Here is a 20,814-nt window from a genome sequence, read left to right as displayed (position 1 = left end):
TAATTTCAAGTTATTCATCTTTATTATAAGGATTTAACGGCATTTTTTGCAATAAAACAAGATCGAATTTGGATTTGTTTTCAATTTATTTTATTTATTTACCTCAATTTTTTACTTTTACATTTTACCTTTTTTTAATTTTTACTCCTACATTTTATCAAGTTTGAGGCTTAATATTTCAATATCCTTTGAAGGTAAAGTGGACAAACAATGTATTTTTAATAACATAAATAAAAGACCTTTCTTTCTGTGATATAATATACAGGGTGTCCCACTAAAAAATTATAACTTTATACGAAAAAACCATTTTTTTATTATTTCTTGTTTTTGTTCATATGGAAAAGTTAAGGAAAACTATAAAACATTCATACAAAAACTCCTTTTTTCTATCTCTACAAATAAAAGAGTTAAAATAATTAAATATTGCAACAGCATATTACAAAACTCTGAAATTTTCTTACCACGATTTAATTTAGTTTGGCACTAAACATTTATCAAATAATTTTGTTTTATCCTAAAGCAATTTGCGATTTGAGCATTTCATTTTGGTAAAAACTTTAAAATTAATAATTTTTTTTGCAGTTAATTGTAGATTTTGAAGAAATGTCTTCAAGTTTCAGTGACATAATTAATTAATATTGACATTAAACAATTACAGTCGACCAAAATCTAAATGTGAAAAACCACATACACCCATTAATTTATCGTAAAGAAAAAACTCGTGTTTTCTTTTACGGAATTTAGGACTATTAACAACGAAATGGAATTCTCACTTGGAACGCAATTAAACATAAAGTAGTATTCTCTAGACGGTATATACTTTAAAATTGCACGTAATCTTTGACTGTGACATTTCCAGAAAGCCTTGATTTTATAACAAGAACCGAACTTGAGTTTTGGGTCGATTATTTTTTTAAATCAGCTTCATTTTTTCTAGGTGCTAGAAGCAAATATATTGATGATGATAATTGATTGATAATGATGTGCCAGAAGAAATGCCCAGATGATGTAATAATAAATCTATTGATTCGCAAAGCCTATACTTAAAAACTCTCGATATAATTCCAAGGAATTATAAAACTCGAGAACAGCCGACGAAAAAGTTGAAATCAAGCTTTAGAAAAGATTTCATTAGTACGTAAATACATTTTTAAATGGGTTTCCAGTAGTGCGTTTGAGTGGCGTCAAAAAGTTTGTTTAAATAATCTTTTTAACTAAAAGTAATTAAATTAAATAGTTTGTTCTATAGGAATATACTTAACAAATACACGTTATCCAGTATGCTGTTCAGTTTTCACTGATATGTTATAGCGGTATAAGGTAATTTAGGTTATTTCATATTTTCTTTCACTTTGACGAAGTTTTAACACTACGCTCTTGTTCTTAATCCGAGACAATGGTAAATCATTTTTGAGCTGTAAAACTTAGTGGTCTTATTACATAGGCGTAATATTGTACTTAGGATGATTGTCAAGGGTCCCTATAGAGTTGCAAGTAAACAAAGAGGTAGTCGACCTACCTACCTTGTGGTTAAATACGCTAGACATTAAATAAATTTATTTATAATTTTTATTAAATAAAAAATAATAATTAAATTAAATAATCCCCCGTATATCCGGTATTTTCAGTCGAATATGTTTACAGGACATTCAGACCGGTCGTAATATTCCTCGGGTGATAGGCGTTACGATTGAGTAACGCTACTTTCACTTGCATCCATCGGACCACCGATCGAACTGTTGCATTTTCTAAAATGCAAAGCAATTACCACGGTTGCGGTGAATCGAACAATGTTGCTAAATTTTCCATAACGCTTTTAAGGTTAAGGCTCACGCTGAAACAAATTATTTTCGACTTTCCACGCTCAGACTTCTAAAGGTAAAATACTCTTAAATAATACAATTTGTGAATCTCAATTTAATTTCACCATGACGAATACGCAAAAAGTTACTGAAACAATAAAATGACTTAAGTCTAATGCAAACAACATTTCATCCACAATGCTCAGATACATAGTCCCTACATTGCATATTATTAACTGGTGCATTGAGCGAAACATTTTTTGGTTGCATGGAAACAAAAGCTCATTATCCGATAGCCTGTCGGATCTGAGACCTAGTGTCTTGCCGGTTCTTTATAAAGTTTTCGAAAAAGTATGTGCAACTATGCAAATTTGAGTTAACAACTTGCTTACAGCTTCGTAGACATATCAACTGCTTATTACCCAGAGCTTTATACGCATTGAAAATTATTTATGTAAGCCGATGTTTTCTTTTTAAAAATATTTAAAAAATGCTATGTGAATTATTAGTTCTTTCGCATTGTCTTTTCTATGACACAATCTGTACAAACTTTTTAAATGTTCTACGAAAAATATGTATATGTGATGCATCCTGTGATTTATTTTTGTACTGCGCACATATCATTATTTTCTTACAAAATTATCACATGTAATACACCCGCATATTTATCCAACAAACTAATTGAGATTTCCAGTGTGCACTCTAGGAACACTCGTTGGATACATTGATATTTCAAGCATTTCGAATTCCTAAACATAAATTCGTTCTATCTCAGAAATTTCGCTGTTAAAGCTTAAAATTTATTGCATTTCATTCAAAAACCTTTCTATAAATTCTTTTTTTAGTCCCTTCTGTAAAATACATAATTATACACCGATCGAGCGTGTGGTAAGTGTCATTTTACCATGGCAGTTTCGTTTTCCACGGATCCGAGACACTTCAGAAATTACCGCATGGTTTAAATTTTGGCGTTTATCAACTAGAACGATCATGCCAGTGATTGTGTTGGTGTTGTTTTGCAAAAATGTACCCCTAACTAACGATCGTAGAAAAAGTCTACTATGCAACACTTTTGGTAAACTTTTTAAGTCCCTCGTTATTTAAAAACTCGCTCCGCTCGTGCCAAATAAACTCGAGAGTCAAATACCGTTTACCACACTTTTTTCTATTTTTCCACAATCGCACCGCCATTTTAAGTCAAAGTCATTGATTAGCAAACGAATAATGCCGATTTTTGAAGCCCGCGTGTATAGAATCATTAAAGTTTGGTTTTATCTAAAACTAAACGGTAGATATTAAACAACTATACCTTTTTTCTTTAAAAAAAAATCAATTTATCAAATTTCCAACAACCGTCCTAGAGAAAAGTTCAAGTTCAAATTTCTCACTTCCAAAAATCCCTTGGTCGAAATGTTTACGTTATTTTCTTCAGAGCTGATGAAACTATAGAATAAATATGAAACTCAAAAATTAAGTTTTTATGTCCTACATACAAACATGTATATAATACTTCACACCATAAACACACCACTTACACTCTAACAAATGAACAGGAGAGTTTATTCAATAGCAAAAAAAGATCAACTAAGCGTATGGCATATACTGAATTACATGAATAAAAAATAATATTCAACAATCGTTGGTTAGTTTTGGTAGTTAGTTAATACTCTCTCTCTTTAGTATTTACCTCATTGGTTGAAGCGTCGTGATCTTATGGCTTGTGTTACTATATTTGTGATTTCCCTCCACTTATCCCTCTGGAATATATCTCATGAGTTTTGTAGCGAGTTTCCCGTCAAGTGCTTCATTTGGTTTATCCCATTGGAGACCGTCTCCTGGATCTCGTACTTTCGATTTTCGTCTGTATCCTTATTTTTTCTAGATTATCATCTTTCCTTCTGCTCTCGTATCCAAAAAACTTTAAAATTCGCTGTCTCATTGCGACTGACAGTCTTAAATTAACTTTTAGCTCCTCTAGTATTGACACAATGGTTCTATGAGCATGCCAAGGAATTTTCAGTAGCCTCAACAGCAGTCATAGCAGTTTATGTCAGGGAGATTCTCCATTTAATTTTGGTAGATGCAATTCCATTTCTGTTTGTATGAGCCCACTATACTTATATCGTCAATGGCTGGCGCCCTGTTGGTACAGTTTATTATCATTAGCTTTGTTTTGTGTCAATTTAATTTTAAGCTATGCTTGTTCTTTCCACTCTTCGATAAGTTTTCGCATTTCCTGTTCGCCGTTTGTGGTGTCATTCGCATAGCGAATATTATTTATTTTCCTGCTGTCCATATTTATGCCGCTTCCCCAACTGCTAAGGCTTTTCTAATAGTCTGTTCACTGTTAATATTTGAATAGTAAAGGTGATAAAATATGCCCTTGCTTTACACCTGTGTATCTAAAGTACTGTTTTTATACAGTTGTTGTAATAGAACCACCAGATGTTGAGGCGTACAACGAATAGCTTGCGCTACTTTAAAGTTCAAACGGTCCGGTTCTTGATCCACCTCGTTACTGGGCAGTATTTCGTTTTGTTCTTGTTCGTAGAGGTTTGTGCAATATAACCGGCATACTTCTAGAACTCTATCTATTTATCTATTAAACTTGTGTTTTATGACTGCTGTAAAATCCTTCGATGTCAAAGCAAAATTTTTGCAGGTGTTGGTTGGTTTGTAGGAGAGTAGTTTAAAACTACTCTTAAGATGGCAGTGTAATGCTAAAGTTAGAACAGAGACCAATCCTAAATGTACATACCCGATCGACCAACACCTGTTTATTGTGTTGTGTGTTAAGTTATTTGTGGAGACGCAATAACAAACTTGTTTGGAAGTTTCAGTTAGGTGAATAAGTCAAAGTTCATTTGGACGACATTATACAACTACTTTGGTCGAAATTTCTTGTAATGTAAAGCCCAACCTAGAATGAATTAGAAGTTTTTGTACCTATTCTGGTGAAGAGAATCACTGGACTGGAGACGTTATTCGATAAAACTGGGAAATGACTAAATAATTAACTGTGTAAAACTTTTTAATATATTCTTTTTTGAAAGCAAGAACTTTTTGCGATGTTAAAAGAAAAATAGTTGCACTGGTGAGTTATTTTTTTTTGTAAATTGGATTGGTTAACCTAATGGCGAAGTAATTGTGTTTACTTAGTAGTGGATTAGACTATTTTTTGCAGTTTGAATTTTGTGATATTAACAATTTTTGTGCCTTGGTTTGTAACCAAAATTAATTGGGAACCATTTGAAGTGTTCGCACAAATATTAATAAGACTGCTTAATAAATTTGGACGTATTTCTGTTCACTTTTTTATATTTGGATTAAATATTGGTTAATACTAATACTGAAAAGATTGTTTTTGGGGTCTCAGATTGTGCTAATGTAACATAAGTGCGCGAAAAGTTACATTAAGAGTATCACTTAATAGAAATTACAAAGCAGATACTCATACATTGTAACGCAACAAAGTTTAAACAATCACATACTTCGAATAAATGCCAAAAATATCTTGCCGGCGTAGCGATAGAGAATGTAAGTTACTCAACGGTCAAAAGGGAAATGCCAGAGTAGTTATGCTGCACGATCCTTCAAAAGAAAATATCAACAAATACAGGGAATAACGAAGACAGGCAATAAAAATTATCGGACGAAAGATAAGAATGCTTGAGGAAAGAACTGATATGGACACTAACTTAAGCCAGTATAAAATCACAAGCCAATAACGTCAAAACTGGTTTCCGACCAAGATCAGGACAATTATTAAAAAGGGAGGACGGCACCATCATCTCTCGTACCGAAGAAATTCTGGCAGCCTGGAGACAGTATGTCGTATAGACGAAGTAACGAGGGTGGTGCAGAAAATAACGACTAACAAAGCACCAGGCAAAGATGGAGTTCCCGTTGAATGTATCTGGAGAGAAGAACAACTAACTACCTGGGAAGCGGAAGGAGTGTATTATAATACCATACTAATAATACTGAACCGTTGCATTGCAGATATTTATGATTAGGCAAATTTTGGCAATTTAATCAAGAGCTACACAACCTATTTATGGGCTTTAAGCTAGATTTTTTGAGTAGAACTTTGACGGAACTGAATCCCCCAGATGCAAGAAAATGCGTGGAGAGATCTAGTAGCATGTTTTGAAAGGGTTTGTCAACCCGATTTCAGCTAACCTGACTTAAACAAACAGGTGCTATATCGCCACTGCTATTTAATATAGTGGTGGTAATCCGCGTGTTTATCCGTTCGTTGTTTGACCCTGGAGTAGGATCATTCGCCTGACGTTTCGCCAAAATATCACTTGGCATCTTCAGAGGCCGCGCGTCCATGTCACTCGTACGTGTCCGCACTTAAATAATTATATATATATATATATATATATATAATATATATATATATATATATATATATATATATATATATATATATATATATATATATATATATATATATATATATATATATATATATATATATATATATATATATATATATATATATATATATATATATATATATATATATATATATATATATATATATATATATATATATATATATGATGACACTATATTCCGGGATATCATCCGTTCGCTCGTTGAACTCCGACTGGAATCCTGCAGACCTCAAGAGGGTTACTGACAAAATCGGCCGAATATTACGGAAACACGACATATCAACGGCATACAAACCTGCTCATACCATCGGAGCAATCCTAAGAAACCCAAAACAAAAAATTACTCTGGAAAACCAAGGAGTATACAGTGTAGCATGCGGATCGTGCAGCCTGACGTATTTGGGACAGACCAACAGAAGGATTTCAGCCAGGCTCGAGGAACATCGTTTAGCCATAACTATATATATTGCAGTAGCAACCGTGTTTCAAAAACTGTGGCGTAAAAACTTTGAAATTTAATGTTGTGTGTAGGATTGTGTAGAATTGCTTTCGGCCTCATTGCCATTGGAAGGTTGTGGTGAAGTGTATTTTTTGATCGAACACTTAATATCTTTAATGTGGAAATTATTAGAGAGAGAAGAGCAGAAGTAAGATGTTTTAATTCTGGGTTCAGTGACTCGGGCTGAGATAGTTTTACGGTTCTGTAAACAAGAGAGTTGACAACCGATAACTTTTGGGCTGCATTGTGATGTGTGTGAACTATATTTTAAATTAAAAGATACGTTCTTATTTAATTTTTAAAATTTACAAACAAAAACATATTATCTTCATTTAAAATAGAAAGCTAACATATTAAATTTCAAAAGTTTTTACGCCACAGTTTCTGAAACACGGTTGCTACGGCACTTTTAACTTCCTTACGAAAGTTCTTATTTTAAAAGTAACAAAATATTAATAAATGATGTTATAAAACAAATAATAAAGTAATGTAAACTATGAAAAAAAAACATTAAAACAACTTACCGTTTTATTTGATATAAGAAATTTATTTTGTTTTTGTGAATTACAATTTAATAAGTCTGAGACAGATGCGCAGAAGTATAAGAACCAGATTCACCACTTGTCCAAAATCTCTCGATATCTCCGGTCGGTCAAAGATAAAATTCGATTTGAGATGCCAGGGGTTTACGGCATTCCATGCATATGTGGTAAAGAATACATTGGAGAAACCGGACAAGAAATATCAACTAGGCTCAAAGAATACGAAAGAGCCTTACGAGTAAGACAAACTTATCAGCTGTTGCCGAACACAATCAAGAAACCGAACATAAAACTTTATTCTATAAAACTAAAATTCTTGCATGTAATCAATTCTTCCACTAACGAAAAATCCGAGAGTCTATAGAAATCTATAAACAACCTAACAATCTTAACCGAGACTTAGGTCTCTACCTGTCACCAATATGGGAATCAGTCATTGGAGACGGTGTTCATTTAGCGCCGCCCCCTCAAACAATATATAAGCAGGTACAGAGTATAATACGGGCCAGTTTCAGTCAAGCTCTGATCAAGCCAGCAGGATGATTTAAAGTTCAGCAAGTTCGACTCAGCACAAACGGACGCAGGAGGAATCCAGACGTTTTGCAAAAAGTATTACAGTAGCATGTGGAAGTTTCTTTGAAAAATTTATAATAGTATTTATTAAGTTCAACCAGCGCCTGACTAACGTAGATACAAGTGCAATATTTCTGGCAAACATATTGCCTTAAAATCAATCAAAGATTTTTTCCGAAATCGGGTGACGTATTAACACATCTACACAAAGAAACTAAGTTTAGCAAAGAGCTTTAAGAACTAACAAATCTACAAAAAACAAAATGTAATAAAATAAAAAAGTTCGCAACAAAGCATTTTTCAAAATATAGCGAAAATATGAATCGCTAGACTGTGCACCATCATGTTAAAAAGGAGAAGCGTGTTCTGAAGACGACACCTATTTATATGTACTTTAATACACAATCAATCGGGCAACGTTGCTCGGACGCTCAGAAACCTGCGCAATAAATAAAAAATATACATAAGGACGCTAGCATGCTGGAATGTAAAAGTTTTCCCGTGTATATTGGACGCTAACGGGGTAAAATGACACTATCCGTACGTTAGAACGGTGTATAGTTAGGTGTTTTACAGAAGTAAGTAGAAACAGTATTACAGCATGTTGTGGAAGTGGAAGTTTCTTTGAAAAATTAATTTGAACTTATTTTAGAATTGAGGAAATTAATGTGATTTTTCCAAGTTAGTTAGTTAGCAGCCTGTAGAAGTTTCTTTGAAAAATTAATTTGAACTTATTTTAGAATTTAGGAAATTTATTAATATGATTTTTCCAGTTTTTGAGCCAGTTTTATTCTAAAAAACCAGTACTCTCTACATTTGCAATAGACTTCTCCTCGAAACTTACTTTACTAGAAAACTTTCTTGCATAGTTTTGTTTTTTTATACAAAATTGTAAAATTTGTGACTTGGTGGCATTTAATGCCAGAATTCATGAGACTAGCAAGGTTCGTTTTTAAAATTAATGGAGAACACGTAATAGTATTAGTAAAAGAAATAATAAGTCCGCTGAAATAGTGTTTTTTCCTATTTGAGCTAATGGCAAATTATTGCTTGGTTTATCGCTTTGATTACTTCATCCTACCGAAAAATCCAGCGACATGACAAGCTTTTTATACGAACATTTTGGAGCAATTTGGAAATTTGCTAATTTTAATATTTAAAATTCTTTTAAGTAAATTAGCGGAAATATGTAGGTACTAATATACTTATTTACAACTCATTTTCTTTTAGTCGGCAAATTCTAGCATATACTGGTGACGCAATAGTGTGACAAAGTACGCCCCTTATTTGTCACTATTTTGAAAAAAATGTGTAATGATAGAATGTCTATAAATACTAATTATACGGTGTGTTTTATAGGAGCTTGGCATTCCAAAATATATTACATAATATAAATAAGACATCCTATATGTGCTTGGATATTGCGATTCATAAAAAAAATGTTTACAGTCATCATCAGCATCAGCATCGCTACGAGTTTCGCAAAGCGCCAAATTATTTAAACCAAAGTCTTGCCAACAATATCTTCTTTACCGTGTTCAGCTATTGCCCCTTTACCACTTTCATTAATGTTTTACTATGCTTATCAATCTGATTGATATTTTTTTCCGTGTTATTCGTTTTTATTAATCATTTACCAAAAAATCTCTATATAGAAACACAATTTAGTCAGTTTTTTATTTTTTGAATTCTATATAAAATATTAAACTCGACATTTGAATTATAATTAATACAGTTTGTTCAAATTTTAATATTCTTATCTCATACCTGCTTTAAAATAAAAATTAAATTATAAAACACATAAAAAGTCAATTTCTCGGGTCATTGAAAAATGCAGTCATATTTAAAATAAGAAAGTCTGTACAATTTTTATATTTATTTTTTTTCTTTCGTTTGTCAGTTCTGGATAAAGGGGGTAGGGAACGTTATTCCGAATACTCAGCACGTTTCCCCAAAAGTAAAGACACAAAGAATGCTAATTTGACCCAACAATTTACGAAAATAGCGATATCGATACTTTTTTAGCTGGTCTAAACCATAGAACGCAATTTTTTAGACAGAGAAGGATAAAATTGTTTTTTTTTTTAATCGGGCTCGATAAAATAAGGATTTACTATGCTAAATCAAAGACAATAATGGAGATTGAAATATCATTACTGAATGATGGGTTATTAATTTTAGTTTAAATTACAGATATGTAAACTTAATTGCCATGAACTGGCGAAAGATTAAAAGGATTGTCATGACTGTGAAGAGGTATGTAATGTTATGTTAATTTAATAATTAACAATGATTGTAGGTCAGATAAAAAACTGAACCGTTGATATATCATTCGTTTAAAGTACCAAGTCATTGTGTTAGGTTTTATGTCCTTTCCATATATGTATTTCCTTGTAATAAAATTTGAAATTGTCGTTTTTCACCTTTGCTACACCAAACAATTAACGTCTACAGTTTTCAACGTCAGCTAATATCTGTGCCGATATAGCTTTTATTTTTAGAACACGCAAAAATATCATTAATGGACCGTAAATTCACAAGTGATTCAGAGACAAACTATTTCAGGCTTTGTGCACGGAGACAACGCGGTAAAGAAAATACTTCGTACCATGCGTTTCCCTTTATTTTTACAAAACAGGCGTTTAAAGTCTTTGTCCCGTTCACCTTCTTCTGTGGTAATCTTTATTTTTGCTTAAACAAAGCTACGAATACGTAAATCTGCAAGGTAATGTTTCGGAGTACAGAATATTCCAATAAGAATTGCTGTCGTTCATGATATATTTGGTCATGGATTTTCAGTAAAAATAATTAACGTAACATTAAAGGCCAACGTTGTTTCCATTCCCTTGTTCTTTTAATATATTATGTTGTCACACATACAGAGTATTTTAGTGTACAAGTAACACCATTCTTTCTTTTAAATAATAAAGTATTGTTGAGTTCCTCGGAACATCTAGACATATTTCACATTAATATTACTATACCTAAAGGCGACCTTACATATCAGTTCTTAACAGTCAGCTTCTTATGCAACAGCAGCTTAATTTTCGGTACCTTACATGCAAACTTATTTTACACTCTATTTGTAATTTCTAATCTCTCACTTGTCAAAGGTTTCTGTGTCAATGAAACACATTGTAATTGTCATTCTAGATTATCAGTGTTAAACTGTGGATTATCATATATAAATATAAAAATATAAATATAAATGTTTCAAATATAAAAGTGTGCAAGAGCTCCCTATTACTATCCCTATTCCATTTGGCTGTATCTGGTTGTTATTCATGTTTATAATAAAAATTTCGATTTTAAGTGTAATCAGTAATTTAGATTAAAAATAATGTGAAAGAAAAGAGAAAGAACTGGACAAGGATGGTGTAAATAAAGACCAATGGAAAACAGTCGTTTTTCTTTGTGAAGACTCCTTGAAAGTTCCGCGTCTTAAAAACAGGCAATCTGATTTCTTTAAATTTAGCAACCAGTTTTTTCGTATGTATGGTCGCCTTAAGTGTTCCCGTTTTTGACATTTTGAATTTTATGTCAAAGGTATTGATCATCCTTAAAGAGACAGAGTTTTGAAAGAATAAAAAAAAAGCTAAAAAATGTAGGACCGTTAAGATGGGGCAGAACTCAAGTAACATTTCTGTAGTGCTCAGTTTTTTTATCATATTTCGTCATATCATTTTCTCAATGAAACAACGTTTTATTGTGTTTATAATTTGGAAACTAGAACTTTTTCATAGAGGCACCAACTTACGTCTATTCGTTTTCAACAACGCTTGAATTTTATCTCAGGCTCATGCAAAAATATATAAGGGATTCAATTTAAAAAATATATGTTTTTTAATTGCCGCGCTTTTACGCAGCGCTCGTTAAATTTTTTTTTCAAAATTATTATATAATTATAATTATTAATAAAAATAGAAATGCATTTGTTTCGTAGCGACCTTATTTTTTATGTAAATTTAGCTTTATGGTCACCCTGTACTTGGTCACAGTATCATTCCACCCTGTATTTTTAAACGGAAATTCTTCGATGTACCGCCAAGAACTTCATATATCCTTGATGGTATAACCAACTAAACAATGATGGTCAATTAGTCACACTCATAAAAAACAGCGCAAATTCTTCGATTTTACCGTTACGTCACAATCATTGGTTCAATCAACTTCTTTTTTATTGCGCGAATATCAGAGAATACCGAACATCGGTGTATTAAGAAAGGAACGGAAAATTTGAGTGATTATTTCGAAATATCTCCTAACAAAATTGTAGATATTATGTATGCATATGTTTATAATGCGTTTTTTGACAGGAAAAATTTTCCATGCTGCCATAATTGCTTTCTAATTTAATAACTTGTTTGTTTATACTGCTCGCGGATACCTACGATTAGGTACAATAATGTTGTAGCTGGTCAGTTCTTTTTTTATACGTTACAGTTAAAAATGTTGCTCGATTTAAATCACTGTGCATTTTTGCTACGGTCAATAAGTCGCGTTTTAGCTTAACGTTGGTCATCTAGTTGTCTACGGAAAAAGCAGCAGCAGCAGTAAATTCAAGTCTTCGAAAAATCGAAAGAAAGTGAAGATAATGGACGTCTGTTAAACTACCGTCGAAAATAAATGGTCTAAGAATTGTTGATCCCACAAACCACGCCAACTTGATTTGTGGTCCCCTTGGTGCATTACGATGTGGTTTTCCTTGCAACCATAAATGTTCATTATGACGATTAAATTTGCCACATATGCCAGTTTCAGTTAAGCTCTGAAGAAGCCAACAGGATTATTAGAGAAACGCCAGCAAGTTCGATTTATCAGCAACAGATGCAGGAGGAATCCAGAAACTTGTATTTGGTAAATCTTGTTTCATCTATCCATAAAATCTGGAAAATGGAAAATTTTGATCGTCCTAACCGATATTCCGAAACCACCTACAAAATTCCAAACGTCACTCGGTATCCCTCAATATAAAGCTTGAGATACGGGATACTGACAACTTGTATGGGTGGACCACAATTCTCTGAGAGGTACTAGCTTTTTGTGCTTGTGCTTTTTTCATTTTTTTGGGTTGGTAAAACTACCATAATTTCCTAAATTATCATGCAGCGTATTAAAAGTTGGCACTGATGTCATTTCTTAATTAACCAAAACTCAGTTCTAAAGAAGCCAACAAGATGATTGTCGAATCTCCAGCAAGTTTGATTCGTCAATAACAGGCACAAGTGGAATCCAGAATATTTGTAAATAGTAAAATGATTATTTGTAATTGATTGGTAATTTATAGCCAACAATTCTCAATAACAATTTCGAGAGAATGGTTCTTATGTTTTCGTTTAGTGTACACGTGGCAAAAATCGTTAAAAGGCACAATATTTAAAGTTTTTAAATTAATCAAGATATCTAAGAAACTATTTGGATTAGGTATGGGAAAACCTGATGGAACGATGAAATTTTCTCAGAAATCCAAAAATAAAAATATTTACGCAGTGTCCCATTTATAATGCGGTAGTTAGGTGCTATGAGGTACTTAAGAGATACCCTGTATAATATCACTTTCGTCGCACACCTTTTGTATTTAATTTTTTTTTCGATAAAAATATGGTTGTTTAAATTTCCCATTTGTAAAATGTATAGTTAATGTTTTCTGCTTCTCCATGTACACCTAAAACCTTGTAATTTGTTTTAAAAGATGTTTTCCATCTCTTACTGTTCATAAGAGATCTTGCATACACGTTTTGGGATACCCTGTGAAGCTAAACGATTTTTAAAAGTACATAACATTTTTAAAAATCCAATTTCTAACCAAACGACAGATAACACAACTGATTGGGTTTTACTGAATATCAAGTATAACTCATCCGCACCTTTTAATATTTGCGGTTATTTAAGTCATTAACCCTGACATTTTCTTAATTATACAATTATACATGTGATTTTGCATTATTAAGTAAAAATATTTTCAATCGATAACATTGATTTCCTATTTTAATTATTACGGGCTCATTTCTATATAATTTGATTATACAGGGTTCATAAAACTCGATGGCTTATTAGAAGCATACAAAGAATGTTCCCAATTTTTACAATATTGAGGTCCTTGCAGCGTTGCCACTTTATTTTCTTGGAATAGTATGGCGTATGTATTATTCCATTCCATTCTATGATAATTTTTATTATTTTTTTAGAAAATTTGGCGACGAACACCCCAACATGCAAAAGCAACGAATATTTTTGATTTATTATTCTGGCCGTTCTAACCTTATATATTAATGGAAGAAAAAATGGCAGAAAAACGTTTACTGTAATTTTTATCTGTTTTTTTTGTTAAAATCTTTTCGTGTTTTGCATCTTAAAAGTTGTCAAAATAATTAACTCCATCTGTATTACAAATTATATCGATTACGTCAAAAAACGACAATTTAAATATTTAATATTTGTTCATTTATTTCGAGAATATTTTACAAAAAAAATATCGAATCAATACTAGGAAAAACAAATGACAAAAAGAATTTCGCTTCGCTTAAGCTGAATCAAGAAATCTTATATAACTTTAGGTATGGCAGGAGGTGTAAATAGGCATATGGCGTCTTTCACGGTTGATTGTCCCTTAGATTGGGTTGTTCTGAAAATTTTAAAAATAGGACGTAAAAGTAGCATCAACATTGAAATTTTAAATGGGGTACCATGGATATTATTGCATTTTCCGATCCGCTAAAACTTTATGATTGTTTTTGGATAATACATGTACCCACCCATCTTTAGTGGTTTTCGAGAAATTAATTACTTTCTCTCTTTTTTCATATAGCTTTAATTAAAGTTGTATTTCTACGACGAAATTAGTTCTATATCATACAGAGTTGGTCAAAGCCAATGATGCGCATGATGAAAACGTATTTTTTTAAATGGAAAATATATTATCACATATTCTAAGAGTAAATTCTTTTTTGAATTCCTATATCGTTTGGTTTCTAAAATATAATGAAGTTTTTCCGAAAACTTTATTACTTTTCTTTCTCTCCATTTTCTCTCTCTCGCTTTAAACTGACAATGGCAACCTTGTTTCTAAAATTTGTTGGCATTTTTCTCTATCCTTGCGACATTCCAAAATTAGTTTTTCATTTCCAGCGAATTGGTCACAATTAAGAGATCTTGCACCTGCGTCTATTTCGAAACGAGTATTTGGAAAGTTTCACTAAAACGTTTGTCGCGATAAAAAGTGGGCCACTGTCAATGGCAAGTGCCACTTAAATGCATTTAATTTTGGTAACTTACCGTGTGACACAAGCTTCTACTTTTCGCTTGACTACTGGATTTTTTAAATTTAGTATGGAGTGTATAAAACCCCATTTTTTACGTGTTTCATTTGTTGAAATTACTTCCGGTTTAACCGGATCTTGATATCGTGGATATAAGTTTAAATGGACGCCCCAAGTTTGTTTGTATATTCGAAATTTAGATAGGTGCAAATTTTATGTCAAACCTAAGTTGGCCGTGAATTCATTCCTAAATAGATAAAACTATTGTTATATTTTTGGAATCTTTTTTAGTTCTTTCCAAGGATTCAAAAATTCGCATAGCGTATTGCCATTTGACATTTTACAGGTTTCTCGACAATCTACAGGATGTAAATTATAAACGAATCCGCATTCATTTTCTCAAAAAGTATTTAAAAAAGTGACTGGCTATTTACAGATTTTCGTAGAAGACTCCATCTTCAAATAGAGAGATTTACGCTTACAATTTAGATGGGAAAGGTGGGTTAAGTGGTTTAATGGTCTTTGCAATTTACTAATAAGTTCACATTTTAAGTGGATCCAGCGACGCCTTAATTAGCTTTTTGGGATACTTGATCCAGATATGTTCAGCGATAAATATTATTAAAAACTGGAGCAGATTCTCCAGCACAACTATTATTTGGATAATAAGTGGAGACAAATTCAGTTTCTGTGTACAGGGTGTTTCGCCTCACGCCCTCACAACAAAAACTACGAACGAGAAAAAAAATATATACAAAAATTTTTTAGTCTCTAGATTTTGTAATTTTATACTTTGCGTATATGCAGGGTACTACATCGGAGTGAATAACTAGCTTTCTTATTTGCATATTATGCATTTTTGGATTCTCCAGAAAATTCTAGATATATTTCATGTATAATGTCCTATACCTAAGCCTTTTCGACTAATCTTCAATTTTATGTCAAAAATGACTTTTACAGACCCTAAAATAATGTGGAAGGACCTATTGCCGGATATTTTGATTCCAAAAATTTAATTATAAAATACATTAAAAGTCAAAATTTTCAATGGAAACCTCACTTTCTTTTTTCCGACCTGGCAGTAAAAGTTGAGGTTACTTTATATATGGTTGTCTATTCCGGAAACTCATAGTTTGCGAAATAATTGACGATTTAAACTTTTCATATGCGGCAGTTAAATTTTGTTATTAGTTGGTCATGATACTAAAGCTCTAAAAAATAGAATTTTGAACCAAATTAAAGTTCTCTATGGAAGTGGTTCTGTAGGGAACACAGTTAGAAAATTAGATCTATATACCTGTACAACATTAAGTTTTGGAATTTAATTTGTTTATTTTGAAATTTGTAATGTAATAATTTGACGTAATAATTTTTAATTCTGCCTGTATCAGAGGATTTTTTAAATATTTTTGTACTTACACTTATACTTTAAAACATCATAATTATAGCAAATTACTGACTGACTGACTTAGCCGATTTGTGGATGTAACAAAAAAGCTATATATTACTTGCTTACTTTTTGGTGGCGATATACCTCGAACGCAAATAGGGGTCACCGGTCTAAAGCATTTATGTTTGAAAATAAAAAGGTATGAAATTTCAAAAAGCCCACATTCACAATTGTACGGAATTTGTGTTATTAGGCTCAACCAATATTAGGGCTCAATTAGATTCTGCTTATTGGGTAAATATACAGAAAAATAATGAAAATGTCATAGATGTATTTTATCAAAAATTACTAATTGTATTAAATTTTGCGGAGCTTTTGAATTGGTTCTCCACATATTTCGCCCCAATTAGATACAAGTCTAAGTGAGCACGTTAAAAAAAATTAAGGGCACTTACAAAGAAATTCAGAAAAAAAATAATTCAGAAAATTAATAATTATCCCTTTGTGGTTAAGGTTAGTTTTTTGCAGGAATTGCCAAACATCTTAAAATTTTTCCCACGAGCTGCCTCTGGCTACCGTCAAAGTCCACATTTCGCAGCCAATCTTATTATGGTTTTATACATACAGATTTTTGTCGGTGTCTTTAGTAACATTGATTTCCGGAGTTCGTGTAAAGAAAAACGAAGGTTACTGTCAAAAAATGACCCTAAATAAATATAAAATTTATTTTGGCCAGTTAGTTACTATGGCCAAAAAATAAAAGTTGAGTCTTATTTTCATTGAGTAAAAATCCATGCTTACTAGAAATAACACTCTAACACTCAGAATACTGAGGTTACTATTTATGTTATTAATAGCTGTATTAATTAATTAATTTGGAGATATTAACGTTTTAGTAGCTAGCCAGAATCAAAAATAGGAATCGGAAGTAGGGGTTGATTCTGAATGTTAAATCTAACATTCGTGTGCTTAGTCAATCCAGAGAGAATTTCGCCATTTGCCTCACGAATATTCAAATTGCGTCATCCTTGTTTTGGTTTCATTTTATGCTATTACATTTTATATTTCTATATAACGTTTCGGATCGAAAAAGCGATATACCTTCGCATCCTCACAAATGTTTTTCTAAAATTTCGAGGTGATTTTGCAGCGCAGTACACATTAATAATTGTTTACCAAACCGTTTCCCATATAAATAGTAGCGTTACTCAATCCCGAAATTTTGATAATACATGTATCGTGTTGTTTTTACAGATATATTTACACTGCAACAAGGGGAAAGACGAGGTGTCGATGCTTGTCGCCGCGAAAACATCTGGCGCAACTCCGTTGGTAATCGCTTGCCGAAATGGGCACTACGACGTTGCCGAATACCTCATCGACAAGTGCCACGCGGACATTGAACAATCGGGCTCAGGTATGGAACGCCACTTTACTAACATTTTACTAGAATTATAACTAACAATACCAAACTCACCAAAACAATACTGTTGCGATTTAGAAATCTGGATTGCGTCTGTGCTGGTTGTTGATAAACAGTTTTAGTTAAGCTCTGAAGAATTTAACGGGATGATTGGCGAAATGTCAGCAAGTTTCATTCATCAACAGCTAAAAGGAAAATTCCGTGATGATTAATCGTACATGCACATACATATATTTAACTTAGAAATAATAAAAAAAGCGGTGTTTACGATTACTTAAAAAAATCTTAGTTATCGATTACCATCAATAATAGTATATTATTAAACAAGGCATTTGAGTCAAGAGTTTATTTGGGAGGAGCGGAGCGAGCGTTTAATAATTTAATAATCTCTGAAGAAGTCAACAGGATTATTTGCGAAACGTCAGCAATTTCGCTTGAACAACAACCGACGCAGGAGGAATCCAGAAATTTTGTAAAACATAAATGTATTTGCCTCGATAAATAATAATAATAATAATACTCAATGATATCCTCCGCACATGATCACGTTAGGCTTACAATATTATTACAACAAAAACCGCAATAATAATAAACAAAAATAATAGTAATGGCTTAGAGAGTACACCAAAAATACTATTTACATATCTGATGGATTTCTGCTGCGTCAATTATTGATGAATCGAACTTGCTGACGTTTCGTCAATCGTCCTGTTGGCTTCTGCTTAGCTTAATTGAAACTGGTTTGTATTCTACTGTCTGTCTGCTTATATATTGTTTGAGGGGGCGGAGCTAAAGGAGGGACGTGAACTTCTCGAATGACTGATTCCCATTTTGGTAAAAGAGAAAGACCTGAGTCGTGGTTAAGATCGTTTGGTTGTTTAAAGATTTCTATAGATTTTCTTTGCTTAATTTTGATTGATTAATACAAGAATTTTAGTTTGGTCGAGTAAGATTATATGTCCGGTTTCATGATTGTGTTCTGCAACTGCTGGTGAGCTTTTTTGTGTATCGTAAGTCCCTGGTGTCTCAAACGCAATTTTGTCTTTAATGGATTGAAGATGTTGAAAAATTTTTGAACAAGTGGGAAATCTGTAGTGTTTTGAATGCAGTTGCAAGTGGCGAAATGTCAGCAAGGTCGATTTGTAAATACTAAATAATAATGCTGTTGTTAACACCAAAGAACTGGTGACATGCAGTCATGCTTCTGATTAAAGAAAAGGAGAAAATCGTCAACTGGATCGATTGAACCTTCGACCCATTAATTGTAGTATAACGTCAAGAGGAGATAATAATTCTGCAGAAGACAAAGAATATTATGATTTTTTATAATTTAATTCCATATATAATGTATTTTTTATATAACATCTAATAAACGATAAGGGCACCCACATACTACATGCCTAATTTTTATTCGGTCGAAATAAAATTCTTTCCTTTAAATTTTGAAATTAAATCATGGCTATATAATGTATTCGTTGGATCACCCTCTAATCCTTTTGCGTAATCTAATATTCTTTGCTTTCCTGAAATAGACTTTAAATATATATACTTCTTAATATGAATATTTGTTTTAACGACAATTCAGTTCTTAACATTAATAGATTATGCAACAAGTGTGCTAAACGGCGAATGCTCAATAAAAGAGTGGCCTCAAAAGTTTACCAAACGTACTGTTTCTAGTTATTGGATATATTTTTGCAAAACAACGTGAATACATTCACTGAGTGACGTTTGACATGAGCAGCAGAATCAAAATTCAAACCGTTGAGAAAATCCGATGGCTCCCATACCCGGAATGAAGAGGCTTACGCTCGATCGGTATATACTTGACAATAATGACTCTTTCGTTCAAATTTTTAATTCATTTTTGTTCACAACACACTTCACAATGTGTTTTTTTTGTTTGTTCACAACTAGGTACAGAGCAATATAGCGTAATATCAGAATAAAAATAGTGTTTGAAACTTAATGTTTCCTGGCCTTCCCTTTTCGAAGCCGCTGGCGGAATAATAGTATAAGTTCACAGAAATAGAACAAATTTAAGAAACGGCGAAAAAAACCATCGAATTAAAATTTTAGGCCTACCTTACGTACTTACATACTGAAATAAGACGATCAGCTCGGCTTTTGTTGTCTATTCAAAAAAGACCATGGCAGCAATATAGTGGGCAATCGGGCACTCGAGGAAATCTGATCACGATAATTCGGCTGAAAATAAAATACGATCTCGGCATAACAAGCGTTTGGTATGATATATTATTATAAAAAATTAGTAGACATAGTTCAATAACACTAAAAAAATCAAAAGCATGGAATACGGAATACGAAATAAGGAATCAACATGAAAACATTGCCCAAAAACTGAACAAGTAGTTTTCAGTAACCAAATTTATTAAATTCAAAAGCATCCATATCTCCATTGGTGCAGTTCGTATTGTATTAACGTGTATTAACTTACCATCGAACTGACATCAAACATATATTTCCCAATTTGCATATTACCTATCGCAAACATTTGACAAATTATGACAATTAAAACACGCTACATAGAAGAAACTTTTAGTGGTAGAATTTAACCCTGGCATACGAATACCAAAGTACGCTAACAAATTCGGACAGCTTGTAACCTTAGGTAACCATTTATAAATGAAGAGCAATAAAATCCGTCTAAATAAAATTCATAATTTAAAAGTCTTGGTGGCTATGTACTATTAGCTTTTTTCCACAAAGCTAAAGTCAAGGATTTTCAAGACAAATATGTTGGTAACAGAATATTATGCAACAAGTGCGGTAAACGGCATTTGACTCACGAGTGACTTAAACAGTCTACCCGACGAACATTTTCGCAAAACAACATGAATACATTCACTGATATTACCGTCAGAATTGACAATCGTCACAATTCATAATAAAAATATCT

General features: G+C 32.4%; 1 protein-coding gene across 2 annotated transcripts in view; it reads left to right on the top strand.

Annotated features, from left to right (window-relative positions):
* LOC132701520 (protein fem-1 homolog CG6966) overlaps positions 1-20,814 on the top strand; it is a 77,011-nt gene that overhangs the window by 9,120 nt on the left and 47,077 nt on the right. The window contains exon 2 of one of the 2 annotated variants that reach the window (XM_060669503.1): positions 17,726-17,888. In XM_060669503.1, the coding sequence (XP_060525486.1) occupies positions 17,726-17,888 (163 nt within the window). Of the gene's footprint in view, positions 1-17,725; positions 17,889-20,814 lie in introns of those variants that run through there. The other variant, XM_060669504.1, reaches the window with a different exon arrangement.

Source organism: Cylas formicarius, unplaced genomic scaffold, assembly GCF_029955315.1.
Source record: "Cylas formicarius isolate icCylForm1 unplaced genomic scaffold, icCylForm1.1 PGA_scaffold_4__25_contigs__length_36172078, whole genome shotgun sequence".
In the NCBI taxonomy this organism is placed as follows: domain Eukaryota; kingdom Metazoa; phylum Arthropoda; class Insecta; order Coleoptera; family Brentidae; genus Cylas; species Cylas formicarius.
Note: the sequence above shows the minus strand (reverse complement) of the source record. Positions and strands in the feature narration are given on the sequence as shown.